The sequence below is a fragment of the Monodon monoceros genome, unplaced genomic scaffold (genome assembly GCF_005190385.1).
Source record: "Monodon monoceros isolate NGI ecotype Baffin Bay Population unplaced genomic scaffold, NGI_Narwhal_1 Super_Scaffold_18, whole genome shotgun sequence".
NCBI classification, from domain to species: Eukaryota; Metazoa; Chordata; class Mammalia; order Artiodactyla; family Monodontidae; genus Monodon; species Monodon monoceros.
In genome coordinates this window covers 83,821,304-83,845,279 of record NW_021703774.1, presented here as the reverse complement: position 1 = coordinate 83,845,279, position 23,976 = coordinate 83,821,304, and the positions used below count along the sequence as shown (strand labels likewise).

General features: G+C 34.4%; 1 protein-coding gene across 3 annotated transcripts in view; it reads left to right on the top strand.

Annotated features, from left to right (window-relative positions):
• Positions 1–23,757, top strand: part of CEPT1 (choline/ethanolamine phosphotransferase 1) — a 35,990-nt gene extending 12,233 nt beyond the window's left edge. For 2 of the 3 annotated variants that reach the window (XM_029228922.1, XM_029228923.1), the window contains exons 4-9: positions 759–900; positions 14,403–14,487; positions 21,006–21,137; positions 21,608–21,766; positions 22,261–22,386; positions 22,986–23,757. In XM_029228922.1, the coding sequence (XP_029084755.1) occupies positions 759–900; positions 14,403–14,487; positions 21,006–21,137; positions 21,608–21,766; positions 22,261–22,386; positions 22,986–23,105 (764 nt within the window). In that variant the 3' untranslated portion in view covers positions 23,106–23,757. Of the gene's footprint in view, positions 1–758; positions 901–7,541; positions 7,627–14,402; positions 14,488–21,005; positions 21,138–21,607; positions 21,767–22,260; positions 22,387–22,985 lie in introns of all 3 variants that reach the window. The other variant, XM_029228924.1, reaches the window with a different exon arrangement.
• Positions 23,758–23,976: the final 219 nt, after the last annotated feature.

Genomic DNA, 23,976 nt, shown 5'->3' with positions numbered 1-23,976 from the left:
ATATTGTGGGTTCGGTTCCAGACCACTGCAATAAATATTGCAATAAAGCGAGACACACAAATTTTTTTGGTTTCCAATGTATATAAATGATATTTTTACACTACACTTTAGTCTATTAACTGTGCCAGTAGCATTATGTCTGAAAAAACAATGTACATACCTTAATTAAAAAATACTTTATTGCTAAAAGAATGCTATCATCTGAGCCTTCAGCAAGTTGTAATCTTTTTGCAGTAGTAACATCAAAGATCACTGATCAGAAATCATCATGACAAATATAATAATAATGAAAAATGTTTGAAATATTTTAAGAATTACCGAAATGTGACACAGAGATAACTAAGTGAACAAATGCTGTTGGAAAAAAATAGACACTGATAGACTTGCTCAGTGCAGGGTTGCCATAAACCTTTAACTGGTTAAAAAAAAAAAAAAAAAAAAAAGACAGTATCTGGAAGCATAGTATCTGCAAAGTGTAATAAAATGAGATATGCCTGTACTCCAAAAAATGCTAAAGTATTTTAGTTGCTTTCAAGAAGTTTGGTTCCACTAAGTGGTGTAGTGAAAGAAGAGATTGAAATTACAGGGTAAATGATAATGTAAAAGATGATATCCTACTTTCCTGTTTGCATAGATAACTGAGAGAAGATTGTACGTTCACAGCATGTTTTCTTTTTGCCTCATGTAAAATCATTTCCAGCTCAGTTAATGTTTGTTATTCAGATTTTTCAGTTTTCATTGTGATCTTTCTTTTTCAGTTTTTGTGGTTCTTGGAACTTGTATTGCAGTGCAACTGGGGACAAACCCTGACTGGATGTTTTTTTGTTGTTTTGCTGGGACATTCATGTTCTATTGTGCACATTGGCAAACATATGTTTCTGGAACATTGCGATTTGGAATGTAAGTAACACTTAATGGTGATTTTGTTTTCTCTTTCAAATATGTAGAATGTTGCTTATAGGTATTTGAGTATTAGGACTTGATTAAATCACTCGTTCAGTAAATAAAAGACGTTTAAAACTCTCATTATTTTAGCTACTATGTAGCGGTCTCAATCATGTGTCCTTCTGTCACACTTTTTAAAAGGAAATATTAGAACCTCCCAACCAATATTTTTAAAGTAACAGGAAAAACAGTAGGCCCTTCACTCATATCCACTGTATTTCCCTCAGACAAATTCATTTTTCTTTTTCCCCACTGTTATTCACCTTAACACTATGTTTTACTTTGACATATGAAAATGTATTTTCAGGAAAGAAAAGATAGTTTATGAAAGCAAAGAGCAACTCTTATCTCCAAATATCATAGCTTAATTAGATTTTATTCTTTTCACATCGTTTTATTTACGAATCTGTAAATATCTAAGCTCTTAATAATTTAGTGGATATGAGCACACCATATAGATTACTACTGCCAACAAAATGCCTAACAATTTAAAAAATGAAATAGAAACTTTCTTCAAACTCCGAAGTGAATAGTTCCTACCTGGTGATTAGTACTTTTCCGTAAATATTAATGAGTAAACCAGTCTTGGAACAATGTTAAGGATGGAATTCACCAACTGGTGTTTAATTAAGTATCACAGATCCTATTTACACTGCTTAAGTTAGTCTTTTATTTTTTTCACGGTGTAGGCTTAAAAGATAACTTGAGAAAAGACTCTGAAAACTTCATGGAATATCAAAATAAAAATCTTGATGTCAAATGATAGGAGAATATCTTAACCTAATTTCTCATTAAGGCAAATAATTAATGAATTTTAAAATTTTAGATCACTGATAAACTTAGTTTTCTAGGCCTTGAAAAAGCCAGAATGCATAGAAATTTTTAGCCGTTCCCTACAAGTTCACTTCAGGTGATTTTTGCTAACCTTATTTAAATAGAATTTAAGATTTTCTTATGACAGTAAGTGAATAATTATTAATACTTTGGATGTTAACTAAAAGACATGTCTTGGAAGAATTTAAAGATAAAAGGATTTAGAGAACATGTTTAAGGCACATCTCAAGTGACAATAGTGGACATGAGCGTCCAGTTGAAAACTGTATGCCTGTGCCTTCATCAGCAGTTTATAAAATGATCTATGCTCAGAAAATATGGAAGATATCTGATATTAGAAAAGAGCAGTAATCGAAAATATTATATGCAGATGTTTTTCCTCAATATTTTCATAGCCTTTACATTATCTCAGTAATGTTTTCATAGTTTTTTTCTGCTTTAGGTAAAAACCACAAATTACGATAGACTTCTAGGATCACTTGGTTTGTCCTAATTCAGTTTTAATTGTTTGTGATGTTACTGTTTTCAAAAATAGCAGAATTTGTAGTATCTGTTTTTCACACAGTTTATGTTTCATTGGTTATTATCTCACAGTTAACTTTCAAACCCTTATTTTGAAAGCTATCTAGCCCTAATTTATTTTCTTTCCCTTTCAAGTAAAGCAGCACCAGCTACATGGTGTAGGAACTGAAGGAAGGAAAGAAAATGAACCGTGGAAGCAAGGGAAGCGTTAAATAGACAGTGTTTTTAGCAATGATTTGCTATCACAACTTTCTTTTTGCCGGTCTTAAAATTTCCCTTGCAGTATATTCCTTTGATGAAATATATACTTGAAGAACTGAAAGCAGTTCTATATTGTTAAATCATAAGATGCTTATAGGGGTGTGGCAGGAGATAAGGCTGGGGAAGATCCAGAAAATTGAGGGCCTTCTATGTCCTGCCAAGGACTGAGGGCTTTTTATCCTGAATCTATTGAGAACCTTTGCAGGACCTAAAGCAGGGAAATGACAAAAGTACCTTTTGGAAATATCAGTCTGGCAACAATTTGGAGGGTGAATTGGAGTGGGCTGTGACAGAAGTAAGAAGATCCCTTAGGAGGCATCAGCATAATTAAATGTGAGGAACAATGAAATCTGAACTAGCACAATGACAGTGCTATCGAAGAGAAAGGGATAGCTTGGAGAGAGACTTAAGAGGTAGAAACTGTAGGACATAGTCTGTATTTGGTTATGGAGAATGAATGAGAGAGCAGAGACTGGAATGACTCCCCATTCCCCTCCTTGGGTGGTTGGATGGAAGGTGGAGAAAGGCCCTGCAGCAAGAGGAACCTATTCAAAGGAATAGTTTTATCTAGAACACGTATGTGAGGGATTTTAGACATCCAAATAGAATGAGAATAGCAGAAAACATAGAGAGCAAGCCTAGAAAGAAGCCCATGAAAATTATTGAACAGCCAGAGTAGGAGGAGGCATACCAGAATGAAAAGCCAGTAGAGGGATGAATTTCAAAAGAGAACAATGCTAAGTGCTGCCAAGACTCAAAATGAGGCCAGACTGTAGGGAACAGAAGTGAACAAAATAAATAAGCACACAGTTAATACAGGTTACTTATAAAATGTGTAGCTGGGATGGGAAGGAGCAAGGTATCAGAGGAGCAAACATGGGCTCAAAGGAAGAAGGGGTTTGTATTTTTAATGGGAAAATTTTGAACATAGCTCATACTATGGTAGCTATGAACATTTTGAAACTGACTTAGAAAAGAGATTGAAGACACCTGAAGAAAGGGGGGGGTGATTTATCGAGCTTAGACTGCTAAAAATGCAGGACCTAAAGGAGTAGAGTATCAGGCAGTTGGGACTAGATTAGGAGCACACTCTCCCTCTGAAACTGTAGTGCTTCCTTATAATGGTGTGAAAAAATATCTAGAAATATTGAGACCAGTTGGACTTAATTTCTCAGTTTAAATTAAACATTTGTATTGTAAAGGATTTTTTAAAAATCGACTTTATTTATTTATTTAAATTGGCTGCAGCTTGTGGAATCTTAGTTCCCCGACAAGGGATCGAACATGCGCCCTTGGCAGTGAAAGCATGGAGTCTTAACCACTGGACCTCCAAGGAATTCCCTAAGGGATTGGTTTTGATTTGGGAAAACTGTATACAATTTTCTGAAATCTTGCATCCACATTAAAGCAACACCGAATTTAGTTATTTTTAAAATTAAAAGCAAGCTACAACCTTCATAGAAATATACTGCAAGTGCTTTACATTTAGGGAGATATTTATCAGAATACCAATGTAATGGAAGCATATGGAATAATATAGATATTTCTAAAGTAGTTTTAGATATTTCTAAAGATATTTTTAAAGTAGTTTAAAGTAGTTTAAATTTTAGATTTCACTTTTTTTTTTTTTTTTTTTTGCGGTAGGCGGGCCTCTCACTGTTGTGGCCTCTCCCGTTGCGGAGCACAGGCTCCAGACGCGCAGGCTCAGCGGCCATGGCTCAGGCCCAGCCGCTCTGTGGCATGTGGGATCTTCCCGGACCGGGGCATGAACCCGTGTCCCCTGCATCGGCAGGCAGACTCTCAACCACTGTGCCACCAGGAAGCCCCAGATTTCACATATTTTTTTTTAAGAGCAGATATAATAGGCAGATGTATAGTAGCTTAAATATTGAAGTAAAGTTTATATGTGTGGAAGAGAAAGTCCAAATTTTATTTATTTAATTAGGAAAGGTCAATTCTCAAATATAATTTGAGAAAAGAAATTTTTAAAAATCACTTGTGTTTTCTTCCTCCTTAGGGGAAAGCAGCCTTAGGCATCTTGGGAATTTTATTTTAAAACATTTTTATTTTTATTGTTTTGTTTTGATATTTATACACGAGTGACAAAAAAAATCATGAGGTTTCTTTAATATATATATAATAAATCCAGGTTGTTATATGTTTAATAACCTTATAAAATAGTATATTTACCAAAGAAGAAATTTTGTTTGTTTTTCTTAGTCTCCTAGTGTCCCTATTTTTAGTTTTTAAGTGTGCTTGAACAAAAATTGGCATAATATTTATCCATAACTAAATAATTTTCATTCACAGTCAGGTATTGTGAAAAAACCATTGTGATTTGGATACTTCTTCCCTGAAAGTATGAGCTATATCTTTGTTCTGATTACTAAAATCTGATTTGCTAAAAGCTGCCTTGCACAGAGAATATCAGTACCTGTCACAGCTAGACAGACCTCTGTCCTGACAGTGCTTCTGGACTGAGTAAGTAGAGAGCTGATGGAGATGGGTACTGCTCATGGGGACCTTCCAGACCCAGCTTAGACCTTTAGGATTTTTACTAGCCTGGATATGAAAAACTGAGGGAGGGATATGGGCTTAGAGGCTAGAACTGCATAGAAGTATTGGGTTAGTGAAAGAAGAGAAGAATTATGAGTTGAAACTCATTTGTAAACATTTGTAAAATATTCTTTTAATGTTTATGGATTATATTAAATGGAAGAGTTCACATTTCTTAAGACCTAAACCCTCTATATCCAGATACTTTTAAATATATAACTTGTAGATATATGTATAGAATCATTTTTATAAATTAAATGCTTAGAAACCCTAAACTATCTATAATAAGACTATATTTCTGTAAAACATAGGTCTTAAAAAATCTTACACACTGTGAAAGGTAAAACTCTTAAGTTATCGTTTCAGAAAAAAAATACTCTTATCTTTTTGGGAGAGAATAAAAGAAAGGAATTATAATAGATTGAACTCAGGCCAGTGTGTCTTGCCTCAAGTGTTATCTCCAAATTATCTGTATATCAGTTTGGGCAAGGCCCATGACTTTTGTGGGCCTCATTTCCCAATTTGTAACGTAAGAGTTTTGGATTACATGATATCTAAGGTTCCTTCTGAGAATCTATTACTTTTATAGATACTATTTCTAGTGTGCTTATTATTTATAGTTATAGCAAGCAGAGTATCTTCACTTTATGACATTTTTCAATTCATGCATCTAGGGTTTCACATTTACATTAGCTAAAAAGCCTGCCACCAACATTTATTCCTATGTAAGTAAATAACTTCTGGCTTTTTCTTTTCTGTAGTTAATTGAAAAAAGTTAATAGGCTGTGTATTTACTAGTAGTGTGACAAATCCAGTTCATCTTCATATCCAAATAACCTCTAAAGAATAAGTATTCAAAGACCTCCTACTTCTAAGTAATTAAAAACTGTTTGTTATATTGGGTTGGCCAAAAAGTTTGTTCGAGTTTTTCTGTAAGATGTTATAGAAGACCCCGAATGAACTTTTTGGCCAATCCAATACGTAATCCACTTTCTGTGGATTAAGAATTAGGAAATTTCCTATATATAAAATAGATAAACAATAAGGTCCTACTGTATAGCACAGGAAACTATATTCAATATCCTGTAATAAACCATAATGGAAAAGAATATGAAAAAGAATATATGTTATATAACTTATCTATTTATAAAGTATGTTATATAACATATACATACTATATATACATATTATGTTATTTTATATGTACATATTATATTTTATTAACTGAATCACTTTGCTACACACCAGAAACTAACACAACATTGTAAATCAACTATACTTCAATAAAAAATAAAAGAATTAGGAAGCTTCCTACTAAATTCCTGTATAGGATCTGCCTATCTTTAAATGATTAAGATTTATCACATGAATTATTAAATACCAGAGATTTTCCTTTTAGTTTCTAGTTTACCTGTTTTGTTTTGTTTTTTTCCTCAGCAATGATTCATTCATTTGGACTCGGCCCATTTAAATTTTATCCAATTATTATAGATAATATCCTAAAACAACTACAGCATTTGTATTAATGTAAAACCTAGATTGTAGTTTGAACTCTCAGATCATCGGGTAAAATCATGGACCTCTTTCTATCTCATTAGCATTCCTCAGTTCTTAATTTTGATTATGTAGTTTTTATTTGAAGCGTGTTCTATACTGCTACTCTATTTCTGTCACCATTGAATTGGATGTTTTAACTATTTTTACGACTAATAAACTAATCCAATATAGTAGAGAGTTATAATGCTGATGGGGAATTAAGGGAAGAGAAAGGAAAAATGATAAGATTCTTAGACTAGAAACAGGAAACAGGATAAGGAAATGACCAATTTGATTTTTGCTGTGGCCATATCAAAAGAAGTCATACTTTCACTTTCCCTCTTGCCCCTTCCACATCCATGTGGTAATTTTACTGAAATAGCAGAGGTAGGAGCAGGATGAGGTGTGGAGAAGTGAAGGGTATAAGATGATTAGCGGTTTTTCAAGCACATAGATAGATGACTGTCCACTGGGGCTTCTGGGAAGCATTTCTATCCACAGGGAAGTCTGGATAGGTTCTGGCACTGAGGGGACCTATGTCACAGACAGTGTGATTATTTGGCAAGTAGTATTCACCATTCCTAGGTAATTAAGAATTGACTGCATTTTTAGTTCCAGTGTTTCCAGCTGCCTATTTATAAGTCATTTATTCAGTGTATTACAGTTTTAAATTTTAAACTTTTATACTGTTTTGATTTGGGTAAGAAGTATACCTGTATGCATAAGGATAGTAATTGTACTGTGTAAATTGTTTCATTGAATCTTTAGATGTCTTTATAAGGAGAATGCTACATTTTAAATCTATTTTTGCTACCTTGTTTTAGTAGGGCTCTTTAGCAAAAGCTCTGAGTAAAGTTATTTTGAAATGTTTGTTTCCTTATGCATAGATTCGATGTTACAGAGTCCCAGATCATAATTATAATATGCCAGCTTCTCACAGGAACCCTGGGTCCTTGGTTCTGGAACTTCACGGTAACTGCTAGAATATTCATGCTGTCCAGTGAACAATGGCGTGAACTCAATAAAGACAGCACCTTTGTCATGCACAGAGTAATTTAAAAACAAAAATTCAAAAGTCTTCTTGTGGTATTTCACAGACAAACAGGTTATTAGAAAACAAATAATTTTAAGATATAGGGCAATAAAAATCCACCCTATTAAACAAAATTTTTTGAAATATAGTATTTCTGGTGATTTGATGCTAAAAACAATTCTCTCTCCCATTTATCTACTGTACCTTGTAACATTTTTGCTCTATGAAATATTTTTGAAACAAATACCTTTCCACCATTAAACAGAACTTTTTGGTATTTACATTTTTAACAAAATAAAGCAAGCAGAGTTTTCCTTAGATAGGTAAGTTGAGAGGACTCTTTATAGTAATGTAGGAAAAATTCTGTTTATTCTCTTAATATTCTTTAAGAAACCTGGTACTAGTTTTTCTGCTTCTATTAAATGATCTTGGTTTTAAAAAAATAAAAAATTTAATGTTAGAAGCTATTCTCACTTCTATTCGTTTTGTTTACTGTTTTCCTCTCTTAGTTGTGCTTTAAAAACTAAGTATTCTTAGCTTTTCATGTTACTGTAGTTATTCTTTGAATACCCTCCTTTTTCTGTTTTGTTTTGGTAAATACCTATTTCCTTAATTAATGCTAAGAGAGGAAGTAATAGTATCTTTTTTTCTTTCATATTAGAATTGTAATTTTGGCCTTATGACTTTTGAAAGTTTAAAAAGATTTATTAAGAAATGGTTTCCCAGTGGAATTTTCCAGAATCCTTCACACTTTAGTATGATAAGGTTTATTTACAAGAAAAATAGATTTTTAAAAAAATTTTGCAGTTTAGGGAGTATTGGGGAACTGTTCATATTACAGATCATTCTATCAGTACAAGGCAGCATTAGATTTTGTGCATTGAGTCCCCATACCCAAACATGCTTCAATAATATGATAGAAATAGTGAGTCTCTGATAGCAGTTCTTTCTGAAAGGTATCTTGTAGCATTATAAATCCAGTTATTCAATGGTAGTAATGATGGCTTTGGGGACAAATCAGTAGTGAGGGATATCCTACATCATGTTTTCAAATAAACTTGGAATATGGAGTATACTAAAAAGTACTATAGGCATGTTTTAGGAGCAAAACTAAAGCCATTTTCAATGGCTAAACTAAAGTAAATTTCAATTGAATTTACAATGTATTGGCATAATTATTTGTGGGATTCCCACCTAGAGTAGAATAATATGCATAGCTCAGGATGTGTCATTCTTTAGCACTCCTTTACACTTAACCTGTTTCTGGTACTTTCTCCGAAGACCTGAAGCTTTATGCTCACTGCAGTTGTCTAGATTTATAATTTTTGATAGCTCATTTATTAATATTAATTAAACTTACAAAAGGTTTTTTTCCACCAATGTTCTTAATGAAATTAATAGTCAGGATACTATTATTTACCTTCACCTTGTCTGTCTATGATATCAAAGTACCCTCTGTTTATAGAACCCTTCCTATTAAAATGTTTCTAGAACTAAAGCATTTTAACATCTTGAAAAATGTTTTGGAAATACACTTTTTCTTCAGATATATTGTCTTCACTTTTATCAGTTGCTAACTTGCAGAGATTTTCCTTTGCTTTTAATGTGTGTTGCTTTAACTGATTTGGTCATTGAAATGAAATTGTCAGATGTACTTTCTTTTTTCTTTACAAAGTCAGAGGAAAATATAAGCTTCAGAAAGAGTTGTTCTTTGTAATTTGTCTCCAAATTATTTTAATTTATTAGCATCTAAACTTCCTGTGTTAGCTATTGCCTGTGGTGTTCTGCCATTTTAGGGAAAACTGTGTTAGAATGCAAGAACCTTCATCCTGAAACATACAGACATCTTAGTGATAACAAGTTAAAAACGTATGTCAAATGTTTGTCCCAGTTGATTAGCAGACTAAAAATTAGAAGAGTTTTAGCACTGTGTAGGAACAACACTAATTCCTTTCAAGGCTCTGCCACTTATCATTTCTGTAACCTTTGAAAAGTCACTTACCCTATCTGACCAGATTTCCTCATCTATAAAATGGTGGTAATATTTCCTACCTCCTAGGATAGTTGTAAAGATTAAAAGAGTAAAACATGTTATGTGCTGACTACAGTGCTTGTCATAGTGTTTATTAACATTATTGTTATATTTTAAGACCTGTGTTAGTAATTCCCAATAATTTCCAGATTTCTTTCAAAATTGATTGTGCTATTTTGAGAGGAAGAATATGTCCATGATCCCTTTATTTAACTCTGAGATTACTACTAAATGAGGTGAGAGGACTGTCTTCTAATTTTTCTGTTGCCAAAGGTGATAAGTATAGGCTGCCCCCTTAAATTTGAGACCTAAACTTTAGTTCCTCTTAGAGGACTTGTTCTATTCTAGCTTTTGCCTATTTTTCTCTTATTCAAAGTCACTGGGTGGGTTGTTGTTTTATTTTAGTCTTCTCAGATAGTCTAAAGATCTGTATAGTCACTCATGTGGTAGATAATACTGTTTTAAATAATTCAGCTTATCTCAAAAATAGATGCTTAGACTTTATATATAACACTTGACTTTAAAATGCTCATAGTTGTCACTCAGCTGTATAGTTAATGTTAGTAACATTAAGCTTGTCATGCGCAGTTTGCCCCTTATGAAGGGTAGAAAGTAAAATATTGGAAGGCAGTATGTTGAATTTCTAGGTCAGTCTTCATTCTGGTCTACTAGTACTTCACCCACCCTGGTAAAATATATAATGAGTGCCATATTCTGCTTATGTATAAGTTCCCTAGAACATCAGATCCATTTACAAATAATTGCAAATCTGTAGTTAACAGCAATCTAATCCTTGACTAGGACTCCAGCCCCCTTCAATGACTTCCTAAGCAAAATGCTTCTTTTAAAATAGTAGCTAACAAGTCAAATTGTACAAATCAGAATTTCTATGACATTGCGAATCTAGCCCTAGTGCGTATTCTCTATTAAAACCAAGCTGGTAGCCAAGCCAGTTACAACGAAATTATATTTATTATGTATGGTTTAATTTAAAAAATTATGTTTCCAAATTAACTGCAAGTATATCTTTGAAATGCATATGCCATATGTAGATGAAAACTAGATTAAATTGTCTTATTTCTGATATTAAAAATGCTAGGAAATGACGATTACATGCTTATCAACGCTCACAGAATGTCAGTTAAATCCCTTCACATTCCTCAGTTAATGCTGAGTCTTGTTGGAATTCAAACCAAATGCATTTGTTAGGAATCTCTCTGAACACTAAGAAATAAAAATGAGACATTCAAAATGAAATTTTCTTTATAGTTAGCTAACTTAGATGGTTTGGAGTTGTTGCACCCCTTAATCGCTTTTAAAAGCTGTCCTTCTCATGTAATAGCTGTCCTGATCAGGGAACTTTTTAAGCTGTCTTTCTCTGGTGATGAAGCCTCCCTAGGATCCGCACGGCAACTAGAAAGCTTCTATTTCTTTTTAGTTAAACAAGTTGAAGTTAAAATTACTCATATTTATTTAGGACGCCTTGATATCTTTACCTCTTATTTAGTTGACTATTAGGATGTTGTAAGGAGTGATGGGCCCAAGGGATTTGTTATGAGTGTTGAAGGTTATTTTCACTGTGGACTGCCACACTTACAGCTCCCCTGTCAGAAGGATGGGAGAGCTCAATCTCCACAACTGGTTTGCTTTTCTCCACCTTTCTTCTGTGACAACCATTAGAATGGGTTGTTTGTTGCTGGCTTGTTGTAGTAATTTAAGTGTGTTCTGACCAGAGTACTCATGGATTATCCACAGCAGTTGGGGAAGTTCTTTTTGTCCTTTGACAAAACCTATACTAAAATAAAGTAGAAATAAGAAATTATTTAAGCAATACCAGCCAAGATATTTAAGTACTTTCATGGTTATAGAAAATTATGTTTATTATCGTCTAACTTCCCCCCTCTGAAACTTTTAGGCTGTGAAAATCTAATGCTATAGTTAAGAGATTTGTTTTCCCATGTCTTTTTTTAAAAAGTCACTCTGGTGTTTTAGGTGGTTTTCTACCGCATAGCCCTTGTCCCTTGAAGGGCTTATTTTTGGTATAGTTGTGGAGGTTGATTTTTTTGTTTGTTTTTGTTTTAGAGAAATAGTTCCAACACTTGGAAATATTATCACCCATGTTATTATTTTGAAAATAACAAGTGACTACAGAAATGCCAAATTCCTGCCTTATATAATATTCTATAGATAATTATGTCTTTCCTGCATAGCCAAAAAGCGTAAAATGAGCCCCCTCCTAATATGTGTTACAGTAAATTCAACCCATATTGAGAGACTTCTTAGTGGGAGGGTGGAAAAATGGACTGTCAGGTAACCACTTCTCTTCTAAACAGAATCATAACTTGTTCACTGTTAATCATTTCTGCCACCTGTCCCACTTAGCTTGCTTAGTTTCTCTCTTTCGGGATGGCCTCGCACTGCACGTTTTTTCATTGACAGTCAAGATTAGAGCCACACATCCAGAAGTGGTGATAGGCAATTCTCATGATTCAGAGCAGGAGGGCTTTATCCTGGAGTACAGAGTATTCCGCTAAATCAGATAATCACACAGGAAAAAATGTTCTTAACTAACTACCAACTGGTAAGTAAGTTCCCTGACTCTCGCTCCTAACATTAAGGCATTGTTGATCTAAATTCAGTGATAATATCTGAACGGTTTACAGAATTCTGTCTTGCAAAATTTCCAAACAGGCTAATCCATAAAAATTTCCCAGGAATCCCAATTCGGGCTTTGTAAAGATCTTTCATGTTTCCTAATCTCTTTTACTTACATTCATCCAAGGTACAAAGATTAATTGCATGAGGTTCCCTCCATTTTTATTTTGTAATTCTATACTTCTGGCCCTTCCCCTCCCAAAAGGCTACTTCACATATCCAGCAAAATGTTGTAAGATGTCTACCCTCCTCCACCCAAGACAGAGTCGATCATCTTTGACACCTGCTTAGTCTCCTGAGTCTGCTACTGAGTGTAATTCCCCTTATTGGCAACATCACTCACCAGGTCAGCTCTACAGATTCTTTTGAGCCTAATTCAGTCCATTTTTTTTTCAATAAATGTGTATATCAAGATAACTACATCATATGTTTGCAGCTTAATATGCTTCTATTTAAAAAACATTCTTGAGCAATCAAAGATAATTTTTTTTAGTTGTGAGAGATTGGTCTCAATCTGGTTATTTATTATGAGCATAAAACTTACATGTCTTAAGCTCACATGATAGATTGTCTGCTTGAAGTATCAATTTTAGAAATGGGGGCTCTATTCTGCTCTGGGATTTGAACCCCCTTGCTGTTGTTGCTATCAGTTTTCTTAGACTGACTTTTTTTTTAAGTTTACCTTCTTAATAGATAAACTTTTCACTTTGTTTAAAAACTAACATTATAAAAAAGGTGTGCAGTGAATAGTCTCCTTCTCATCCTCATCTCCAGCTGTCCAGTTCCCACACTGTCCTCTCCAATAGGTACCCACTGTTCTTAGTTTGTAATGTATCTTTCCAGAAATTTGTTATGTAATTATCGGCAAAAATTAAAATGTAATATTATTTTTCTTCTTTTTTTATGCAAAAAGTTCATATACACATTCTGCAGCATTTTTCTTCACCCAATATAACTTTGATATTTTTCCATGTCACCACTAGAGAGCTACCCCACTCTTTTTTTAAAAGCTACCTAATAGTTCACTGTATGGAAGTACCATAATTTCTATAACTACTCCCTCATTGAGAGATATTTTTAAAGTTTTGCAACTATTAATAATGCTGTAATAAATAACCTTGTACAGACATTTTGTGCAAGCATATCTGTAGGGTAAATCAGTAAAAAAATTAAAAGGCATTTGGATCCAGTAATCTGAGAATGACAATCTCAAGATTATAAAAAGTGCTAGTTTACAGAGGGAAAGGAACATCAGTTTTTGCTTTGCTCCTCAGTCTTCAGAATATGCCCATATTCTTTTTTCAGACTTCCAGGCTTCTAATTTCTACTGCCCTGTTTTTGTACCAGGTTTGTCTCTTCTTGACTGTAAGATCATTTTCAGCAAGCTCAAAGCTAATTCTTGGCTGCTTTCAGTATCTTCCTTCTAGACGTCTTAGAGTAGTTGACCTAATAAGCATAAGAATTTGATTGAGAATTGGGTGAATTTTTTTTTTTCACACCCACATCATGGAAGGCATTAAATGAATATATCTAAAGGGCAGTAAGTTTTGCCAAGGTATCAGAGATTTATGTTACTTTAGTAAAAGCTCACCATTTCTTCCATTTGATACTACAAAGCACTTATTTCAAGATCTCATATTATACAGCAGTACAATGCAATCCTCTGCTTGAGCTTCAAAATTTAATACACACACACTTTTTTCTTTTCTTTTCTTTTTTTTTTTTTTTTTTTTTTTTTTGGTGAGAAAGGTTAAGCTGTAGTTTCAGCCCAACTTCAATGAGTCAAATTTTCTTTAGAAAGGAGGGGTTTTTATTGCTCTGTGAAATTCATCAAATGAAATTAAAACGCTCTGGATTTTATTTGATTTTGCTCATAACAAATTTTTGACACCTCCTTCTCCCCTTTCCTCAATATTTGAGATTTTTTTTCTATTGTGCATGATAGAGGAATGCTGCTAAGCTTGCAAGTAATTAACTTGAAATTGTTTTGAGTAATTCTGCTTTTTTGGATTTTTTGTACCTAATCAGAATTGATGTGACTGAAGTGCAAATCTTCATAATAATCATGCATTTGCTGGCAGTGATTGGAGGACCACCTTTTTGGCAATCTATGGTAACTCTGCACATTGTGTAACCCATATAATGCATGTTGTCTTTTGCTTGTGTTTTTCTAATATGGTATAATCCAGTTAAAGGATGATATGTAAAATTATTTTATTCTTTCTGAAAACAAAAAGTCACAGCAATGATAGGACACAAACTTCTCTTTAGGGCATAGTGAATTTTACTACTTGGGGTTATGTTGTACAGTAGGTCCATTCCAGGGTTATTTTTGAAGGCTATCAAAATTATTATTTGTTGTCCTATTTTACAGCTGAGGAAACAGCAGGTAGTGTATCAAGTTAACCAATGACAAGATTAAACCAAATATTTTATTCTCTTTCTGAGCTACATGAGTCTACTAATTTCTCCATTATATGCTTAAAGCTGAGTAACAAATCTTGGTAGTAAATTAACTCTGGCCCCAGAACAGAATAAGTGCTTATTGAAATCAGTGCCTTAGGATTGTTTTCACAAGCCAGGACCTTGATTTTCAACTTGACTTGAAATACAGTCACCCCTACAAACACAAGTTCTTTTCCACAAACTTCTGAAAGAGCGAATATAATATATATAATACGGGGGCCAAGAACACAGTCTCAGGAACCAGACTGCCTGAGTTTGATCCTGGCTCCACTGCCTACTGTATGAACTTGATCTGTTATTCAACTCTTGTGGCTTAGTTTTCTTCTCTGTAAAATGAAGACAATAATAGTACCTGTCTTATAAGGTTATTTTGTGTATTAAATGAGTATGTGTAAAGCACTCAGACCAGTGCCTATCAAATAATGAGCCCTCAATAGAAGTTGTTGCTGCTTTTACAGTTGGCATGTTTGCTACTCCTAAACAAACACAGTTCATAAAAATCAGATTAATTTTAAAGTATAAGGGAAATTTACTGAGCAAGATTTTTCCCTTACCTAACTCACTTTATGATAGTAAATTAGATACTTAAGGAAGTGTAATTAACATGCTTCCCTAAGTATCTATTACCAGAAATTGTTTAATGCCTTTTGTTGGGAGGATAGTGTTGTGAGGAGGGAGAAGATGAAGGAATAAAGAAAATCCATAGTCAACCAGGAAAATTCTGAAACTGTTCATTCATGTACATAATATCATTCAAAATCACATCTTTTTTTACACAATAGTCTCAAAAGTCAATACTGTCTCTAGTGACATCTGAGGTCTATAGATACATACACACTGTATACATATAGATCTATATCTATAGATCTTGGATTTCACTAGAATGTTATTACTTTTGCTCTTGTGTAGGTTAAATAGTTAGCAGTTATAAATAGCTATAAAACTATCAAATAGTAAATAGTTTTAAACAATTTGGTTGTAGAAGAAGGAAAGAAAAGATTTTCTTTTCCTGAAACTAGGTAATAAAGCCTAAAGCCTACCTCCCACTTAATTTTTTTTAAATTTCTTCACTATATTGATTATTATTTTCATAGGCTTTGTGTTTTATACCAAGATCTCTCCCCCTCCAAAATTATTTTGCATATCTTACACACATATAAATTACCTTTAATGTTTCAGCATATCAGTAACAAAAAAAATGGGATTTCTGGCTTAATCACCCAAAATCAAGTCAGCATCAGGTATATATCCCTAATTATCTGTATCAGTATGGAGGTACAGAAAGCATTGTTTTCAGTGCAGTTATGTATTCACGCAGGCTATACACATATCCATAATTTTTAGGTGGTGCCTGGTAGTAAATTTGCTTCAGGTAAACTTGTCACCTTTCTTTATTAGAATTTATATACACAATCTATACATGAACATAACAGATGTAATTTTTTTTTTCTTTTAAAAGGATCAAATATTTTGTCCTATCTTTATTGGCAATTAAGATAATATAATCATTCTTTTTTATTATATGTTTTAAAAAAGTAATCTGAGGAACTCTCAGATCCAAGACTGAAATGGAGGTTGCAGTAGGGAAAGAGATTCACGGGCCACTGTCTTATTATTAGCATCGTTGGTTCTACTGTTACCATCATTAAAATAAAAGGAAAGGACTGGACTTCTCTGGTGATATTCAGAGGCTTAGAGAAATACTCTGGGTTCTTTGAGCAGATTTCAGTACAGATTCCCATAATTGACTTCAAACCACTGTATTTCTTTTTTTCTTTATCCTTGGCCCTATGGGCTCATTGCTGAATATGCTGTTTTGAATTGCATTGTGTTAGTTCAGTAAAGACTACTACATGCAGTGCTCTGATTTGTGTGCCAAAATGGAGAGAAGATATTTAGGGCCTAGCTGTGAAATTTTTATCTCTTTTGAGGTTGAGGCCGTGAAATGGAAATTGCCTTCCAAATCCTCATTAAAAGACTTTTACTGATATTTAAGAAAGCAACTTTATAGTAAAAACAAACAAAAACAGTGCAAATGTCTTCTTAAAGCTGATTTTAGAAAATCAGCTGTTTTGCAAAGGTGATTTCTATCTACTGCTTATTGATTACCCATTTCTTGCCTTTTTTTTTAATTCAAAGAGTTTTGTTTTTGTTTTTGTTTTTGCGGTACGCGGGCCTCTCACTGTTGTGGCCTCTCCCGTTGCGGAGCACAGGCTCCGGATGCGCAGGCTCAGAAGCCATGGCTCACGGGCCCAGCCGCTCTGCGGCATGCGGGATCTTCCTGGACTGGGGCACGAACCCGTGTCCCCTGCATTGGCAGGCGGACTCTCAACCACTGCGCCACCAGGGAAGCCCAAAGAGATCTTTTTTTTTACCAAAGGTTGTAGTTAGTTTTTGTTGGTTTTGGTTGGTTGGGTTTTTTGTGTGTGCATGGTTTGTGTTTTGGTTCCCCCGCCCTTTTTTACGGAAAGAAATTATTTTCATGCACAAAAGTTAGTATATGGTTTACACATTGCAAAAAACAAGACTTTTTTTGTGTATTGCTTCCCTAAAAGAATATATCCTTTTGGGATGTCTTGGAACTACCTTCTATCATATATATAACTCTTTAAAAAAAGAATGTCATCACTTTGGAAGGGACCCATAAAATCCCCTCACAGTTACTTTCACTGACATTTGATTCTTTTAAAAGTAGTAGCTGAGGACTTCCCTTATGGCGCAGTGGTTAAGAATCCACCTGCCAATGCAGGGGACACAGGTTTGATCCCTGGTCTGGGAAGATCCCACATGCCACAGAGCAACTAAGCCCGTGCGCCGTAACTACTGAGCTTGCGCTCTAGAGCTCGCAAGCCACAACTACTGAGCCCGTGTGCTGCAACTACTGAAGCCCACGTGTTCTAGGGCCCATGTGCTGCAACTACTGAAGCCAGCGTGCCTAGAGCTTATGCTCCACAACAAGAGAAGCCACCGCAATGAGAAGCCCACGCACCACAACAAAGTAGCCCCCGCTCGCCACAACTAGAGAAAGGCCATGTGCAGCAACAAAGACCCAGTGCAGCCAAAGATAAAAATTAAAAAAAAAAAAAAGGTAGTAGTAGATTAAACGTGTAATAAACCAGGAGACACCTTCTGGAATCCAGTTAAGGCAAATGGTGGGTGTTACTACAGGTGAAGTTTCAGAATTCATTAGGTAGAGCTGAAGACTTGCTATATAGTGTAATTTATTTGTATCTCATTCTTAAACTAAAAGACTTAAGTAGTGGCTTTATACTTAACTAAATCAGACATTATAAACAGGCAGTCCCACATTCTTTGGAAGGAAGTATCTAATCTCAAAATGATACTTTCTGTTTCTGCTGAAATTTACAAAGCCTGTAAGAATATTTTATTACGCTCATAAGAAAACTTGCCTAACAGCTTAGCAACTGATACTCTGCATTAATCCAAACGATTAAACCAAAATCTGTGTCCATTTAATCTGGTACACCTGAGAATTTAAGATTTGTTTTAATCTCTGAAAAATGAACTACATTAAACTGATATTATTTGGCTACATAATTTTATGGCATGAATCCAGAGGATTTTACCCTAGCTGTAGAGCAGACACCATGACCCAAGGGAGTTCTTATTCTTCCCAGTCTCAAAGACCATTGACATTCTGGGTAGGCCTGAGATAAAAGTGTTTTTAGTACGGCTTTCTGGCTATTTCTATAGAGTGGATGCACTTTGATCACCCTGGATATGTTCCAGGAGGATGAGGACAGAAAGAAAGATTGGGAAGGACAATGTGTCCACCCTCCTTGATCTTGTGTGTGAGGTGAAAATGGCAATACTTTTAATACTTTTTAAAAGTGATTGATCAGTGCTGATTTTTAAGTGATCACCTGGTGAGACTTGGGGTTCCTCTGACTTCCGCTTTCCCTTCATGTTGCCTCATTTTGTTGTAGCTAACTTCCTTTTTTCTTCTTAACGTGACGGCAAGGTGTGTCACGTATTTTGAAATACGGTAGTATTTCAAAAAAAGACATTCTACGTAGAGAGAGAAAGGGAGAACATCTTAATCTATTTGATAAGTTTATACTGAGCACCTACAATATCCAGCTTTCTAAAAATCAATTCAAACATAAACCTACATTCAGGAGCTTATGTTTTGGTGTATGTAGCTATCATATATGACAGACGTGAAGAGGGCCCTAAGAATGTTTATGATTCTTTGCCCCCTACGTCTATAGCTTGCTTACTTGGTTTGTGGTCCAAGCCATTTACTAATTTGCCTGGCTTTTGTAATGTTGCTGTTTATCCTTTGTTCTTTCAGAGAGCAAAAATGTCCATGATCCTAAAGCATTTTCACCAAATTTTAAACACAGTTGTGATGCAATGCAGTTCAATTGTGGCACAGATTACTGCTACACTAGAGTTGGCACTTGTTTAGTGCCCTGGCCTTAATACAGGCATGCCCCTGTAATGGATTAATGCTTCACTTCTTTTGAAATCTAAGTGAGTGTAGTATTTCCTCCTTTGCCAGACAGGTCCTTTGTCTTTGGAGGGAAAAGGAAACTAGACAGAATATTGAATTTCAGCCAGGTGCATCAGACTTAGATTGTAATATCCTTAGTTTTCTGAACTGGAGCAAAAAAATCTCTTGGAGTTCAAAGCAACCATGGTGTTGATTTTCTCCTTTATTGAAAACAAGCTCTGAATTTGGACTGTAGGGTTTGGAGATCAGTTAGAGAAGGAAGGAGACAATTTAAGATGCTCCGTGAAGTTCTGGGCTTAATTTTTAAGTTGACCTATTTTCATTTTAGAAAATTAAACACTGCCACAGTACAACTTGAAATTTGAATAGTTGATTTCCCTGTTTTTTTAGACTGCAGTTTTGCAAGAGGTCATAGAGTTGTGTAAATAAACTAAGTTCTTGAGAGTTAAATAGAGTAGCTAAACATTAAATTTTATATCTTTCAATTTTACTGGGGTTTTATACATACAAAAAATAGGAAGTGTCACATTCTTATTTGATTTTAAAAGTGTAAGCAGATGGCATCCCTAAAAAGTGTAGACAGCCCTGATTAAAATGTCTTCATTGTAAGAACTCATTGCCTATTAAACTACTGTGGGCTTTTGGAATCTTATTCCTAGGGTCAGTTGTTTCACTTAATAGAATATATCATTTTACTATTCCTTTCTTTTCAGTCCATATTGGACAAAATTGGAGACTTCAGAAAAGCTAAAAAGAGATGTGCAGAAAGAAAGAAAATCTTAAATGATTTTTAGTATTTAGTATTATACAAGTGTATTTAATTTTAAATGAGGTATATTGTGTTCACAAGGTTAGATACATGATCTCAAAGCACTCAGCCCCCCTTTAGGTAAATCAATTCATATTTTCAGTATACTGTAAAAATTTATTATTTACTTCTTCTGAAAAGTAAACTTATATGTTAAAGTTTCGGATTCACAATTATAGAGCTGTACCTGCTTGGGTGTGCTTCACATATTTTTCATCCTGTCCCTGAGTTTGCTCTGCTCCAATCAGAATCTCTTGACATCAACATGGGAGCTGTTTTTACTCTTATGTGAAGCTACAATTTGAGATTACAGAAGCTCCTTGAATATGAATACCTTCTTAGTTGCTTTCTACTTTTACTAGCTGCCTGTATTCTAACAGTTTGGAATTGGGAATTCTCTAGTTTGCAAATTTTTTAAATCTAGTTGCAAATATTTCTAGTCCTTTATGCTCCATGCTTTCTCTCATAACAATTAGTAACGAATTACAGATTTAGCAGTAGAGTTCAAAAAATGCACAAAGATAAAGGAAAAGTACACTTCTTTTATTAAAAGGCCAGAAGATAGCCTGGTTCATTATTGCCAGATTTCTGGGATGCATTAGGTGAACCTTACTTAGCTATGACACGAGCTAATAAAGTTGGATCAGTTATTTTTTTTTAAGTTGGTATCAGAAGCCAGATTAATTTTTATGTAGTCTCTCATTTCTTGAGACTTTATATTGTTTATAATGGAAAGGTTAGGGAAACTTCCATCAATTTAAGTATTTACTAAACTAGAAGGAATGGAGAATATATCAGAATATGAATCAAATGTTTGCTTTGTTTTCTTATTTTGATTTATATATATATATTAATTGTTTTCTCTCTCTACCCATTAAAGATTCCAGTGCTGAATATTCAAATGAAAATTTTTCCTGCGCTTTGTACTGTAGCAGGGACCATATTTTCCTGTACAAATTACTTCCGTGTAATCTTCACAGGTGGTGTTGGAAAAAATGGATCAACGATAGCAGTAAGTATTTCTTAAGATTTCCAGTGATTGTGCTAGGACTTAGTTTTGTAGTCACTTTGTTTTTCATTTGAATTGTTATTTGAATTCATTAAAATCATTGTTAATTGAGAGTTTCCACTTAGTCTTAAAAAAAACCCTGAAACTTCTCAGTTTTATTTACACATGTATACATTTATATGCTTTTATTTGCATATTTTTTGTGCATGCAGACACACACTTTTATACACATATATATATATTTTTTTAAGTGCGATCTGCTTTGTAAAATGTCTGCCCTCTTAAGTAAAATCCTCAGTTTGTGCCTGACTAATCCATGCTGCTGCTTTTCCTTAGCTGTTCTGGTATTCAGTTACAAAAACTGCCGGCTCTCAGACACCGTGAGGCTCTTAGAAGTTCAAGTTGATCTGTCTTCCATCAAGCAGATCGGTATAGAATACCACTAACTCCTCACTTCTCTTTACTCTGTACAGGGAACAAGTGTCCTTTCTCCTTTTCTCCATATTGGATCAGTAATTACATTAGCTGCAATGATCTACAAGAAATCAGCAGTTCAGCTTTTTGAAAAGCATCCCTGTCTTTATATATTGACATTTGGCTTTGTATCTGCCAAAATCACCAATAAGCTTGTGGTAAGCACCAGAGATTTTGTCTGTTTTCTTTTTAACTTCCATCTTATTTTGGTTTTATGGCCATAGTTTTCATTTCATAATTTCCTAAGCAGTTCTAGAGTTTGCTGTCCTCTAATCAAAATCTCTTGATGTCAATATGGGAGCCATTTTTACTCTTACATGAAGCTACAATTTGAGATTACCAGAAGCTCCTTAAACCTCTACGACTCTTCTTTCTATCCACATTCTTCATTCTCATTCTTCATTCTCATTCTGTACACTCAAGGCTCCTTGTGAAAAGCATATTTAGGGGGACTTTGTTGGCATGGTATATACCTTCGGTGTATAGCTTTCACACCCACTTTTTGTTGTTGTTTTAGTTTTGAAAATTCAACAGATATTGCTAAAGAATTCTTGAAACTTGATATTTGATCACAATACTGATTTACTGTGTAGTTCACAATTGCTTTAATATGGAAATGCCTGCCTACATCACCGATTCTCTTTATTCATAGGTGGCACACATGACTAAAAGTGAAATGCATTTGCATGACACAGCATTCATAGGTCCAGCACTTTTGTTTCTGGACCAATATTTTAACAGCTTTATTGATGAATATATTGTACTTTGGATAGCCCTGGTAAGTTTTGTACTGTGTTCTATTTCATGATTTGAAGGTTACTTGTTTTCTGTTTCAGTGGGCCAGTCCTGAGAGATGGATCGTATAATTGTAATGATTTAGAATACTAGAAAACCACATTTATGGGACTTCGTGGGAGTTCCTCATGGCTTCATCTTTGAGTCATTTTTTGTATTATTCTTATTAGTCCTGCCTACATCCTGGCTCATAAATTCCATATTTCTAACTGTAAAGCAGGAGTTGGCAGACTACAGCTTGTGGGCCAATGGCCAGTTTTTGTAAATAGTTTTATTGGAACACAGTCATGGCCATTCATTTATGTATTGTCTGTGGCTGGTTTCATGCTACAGTGGCAGAGCTGAGCAGTTGTGACAAAGAGAGTATGGTCCACAAAGCCTAAAATATTCACTAAGTTTGTTGCTCCTTGGTGTAAAGGAAAAATCTTTGAGGAAATTGAGTTATTAAATTTTATGGAATTGAAGGTGAATTTCAAAATAAGAGAAGAAAGAAGCCTCTCCTCTTGGCTTTCAAAAGGAATCTTAGGGATGGCCTAAGCAGATTCCTGAGAATCTAATAGTATCTCTCTTTTTTTTTTTTAGATCTTCTCTTTCTTTGATTTGATTCGCTACTGTGTCAGTGTTTGCAATCAGATTGCGTCTCACCTGCACATACATGTCTTCAGAATCAAGGTCTCTACAGCTCATTCTAATCATCATTAATGATGTAATTGATGTTATAGGAAACTCATGTTTTCTGCCCGAAAGAATCTGAACATATTAAGGAGAATGGGGTGGTTAAGAACAAATATAATTTATAGTAACCAACGTTATATATAACTTTTATTCTTTGTTATTGGTAACACTCCTTAACTATCCCTGTGTGAGAATGGGAGTTTCAAGTTCCATCCCGTAAATTGTACATGTTGTCAAATAGGGTTGGCCCAAGAAAGCATGCAAGAAAAAAATGCCATGTGTTTGTAATTATCCTGGATTCATAGTAAAATTGTCATGGGGAGCAGATCCCCAGTGGTGGAGATTTCTAATGTAGAATATTTGCAGGCCAAAAGATGGTTGCTTTATAATTTTAACAAATCATCATCTTTTAGTGACGTCCTTGTTTAGTATCTTCTCAAGCTTTCTATACTGAGGAGCTCAGCTTGTGGCACAGATATATCTTGTGAGGTGGAACCTAGTGATAAAGATCTTGAATTTGGATTGAAAGGTTTCCTATCTTTACATTATTGAGGAAGTCATTTTTTTTATTGCTCAAGAAATGGTATCTCATGGGCTTGGGAAATCCTGTTAGCATGCATAATAATGTGGTAACTTTGTCGATCCATTTTATTTTTTTAAATAAATATATGATCTGAAAGCCAGTCTTCTTCTCAGTTTTATTCAGTGGAAAGATAAACTAAGTTTTAATGTCGTTTTTAAAATTTTTAAGCAAAATTTATTTCTATTCTTTAATAAATGAGGAAATTCAGTCAGCTACATCATCATTATGTGTCCTGTGACCTTTCTATTTTGTATAAAACTGTTTAACTTAAAACACAGGCGTGCTGGGCCTCCCTGGTGGTGCAGTGGTTGAGAG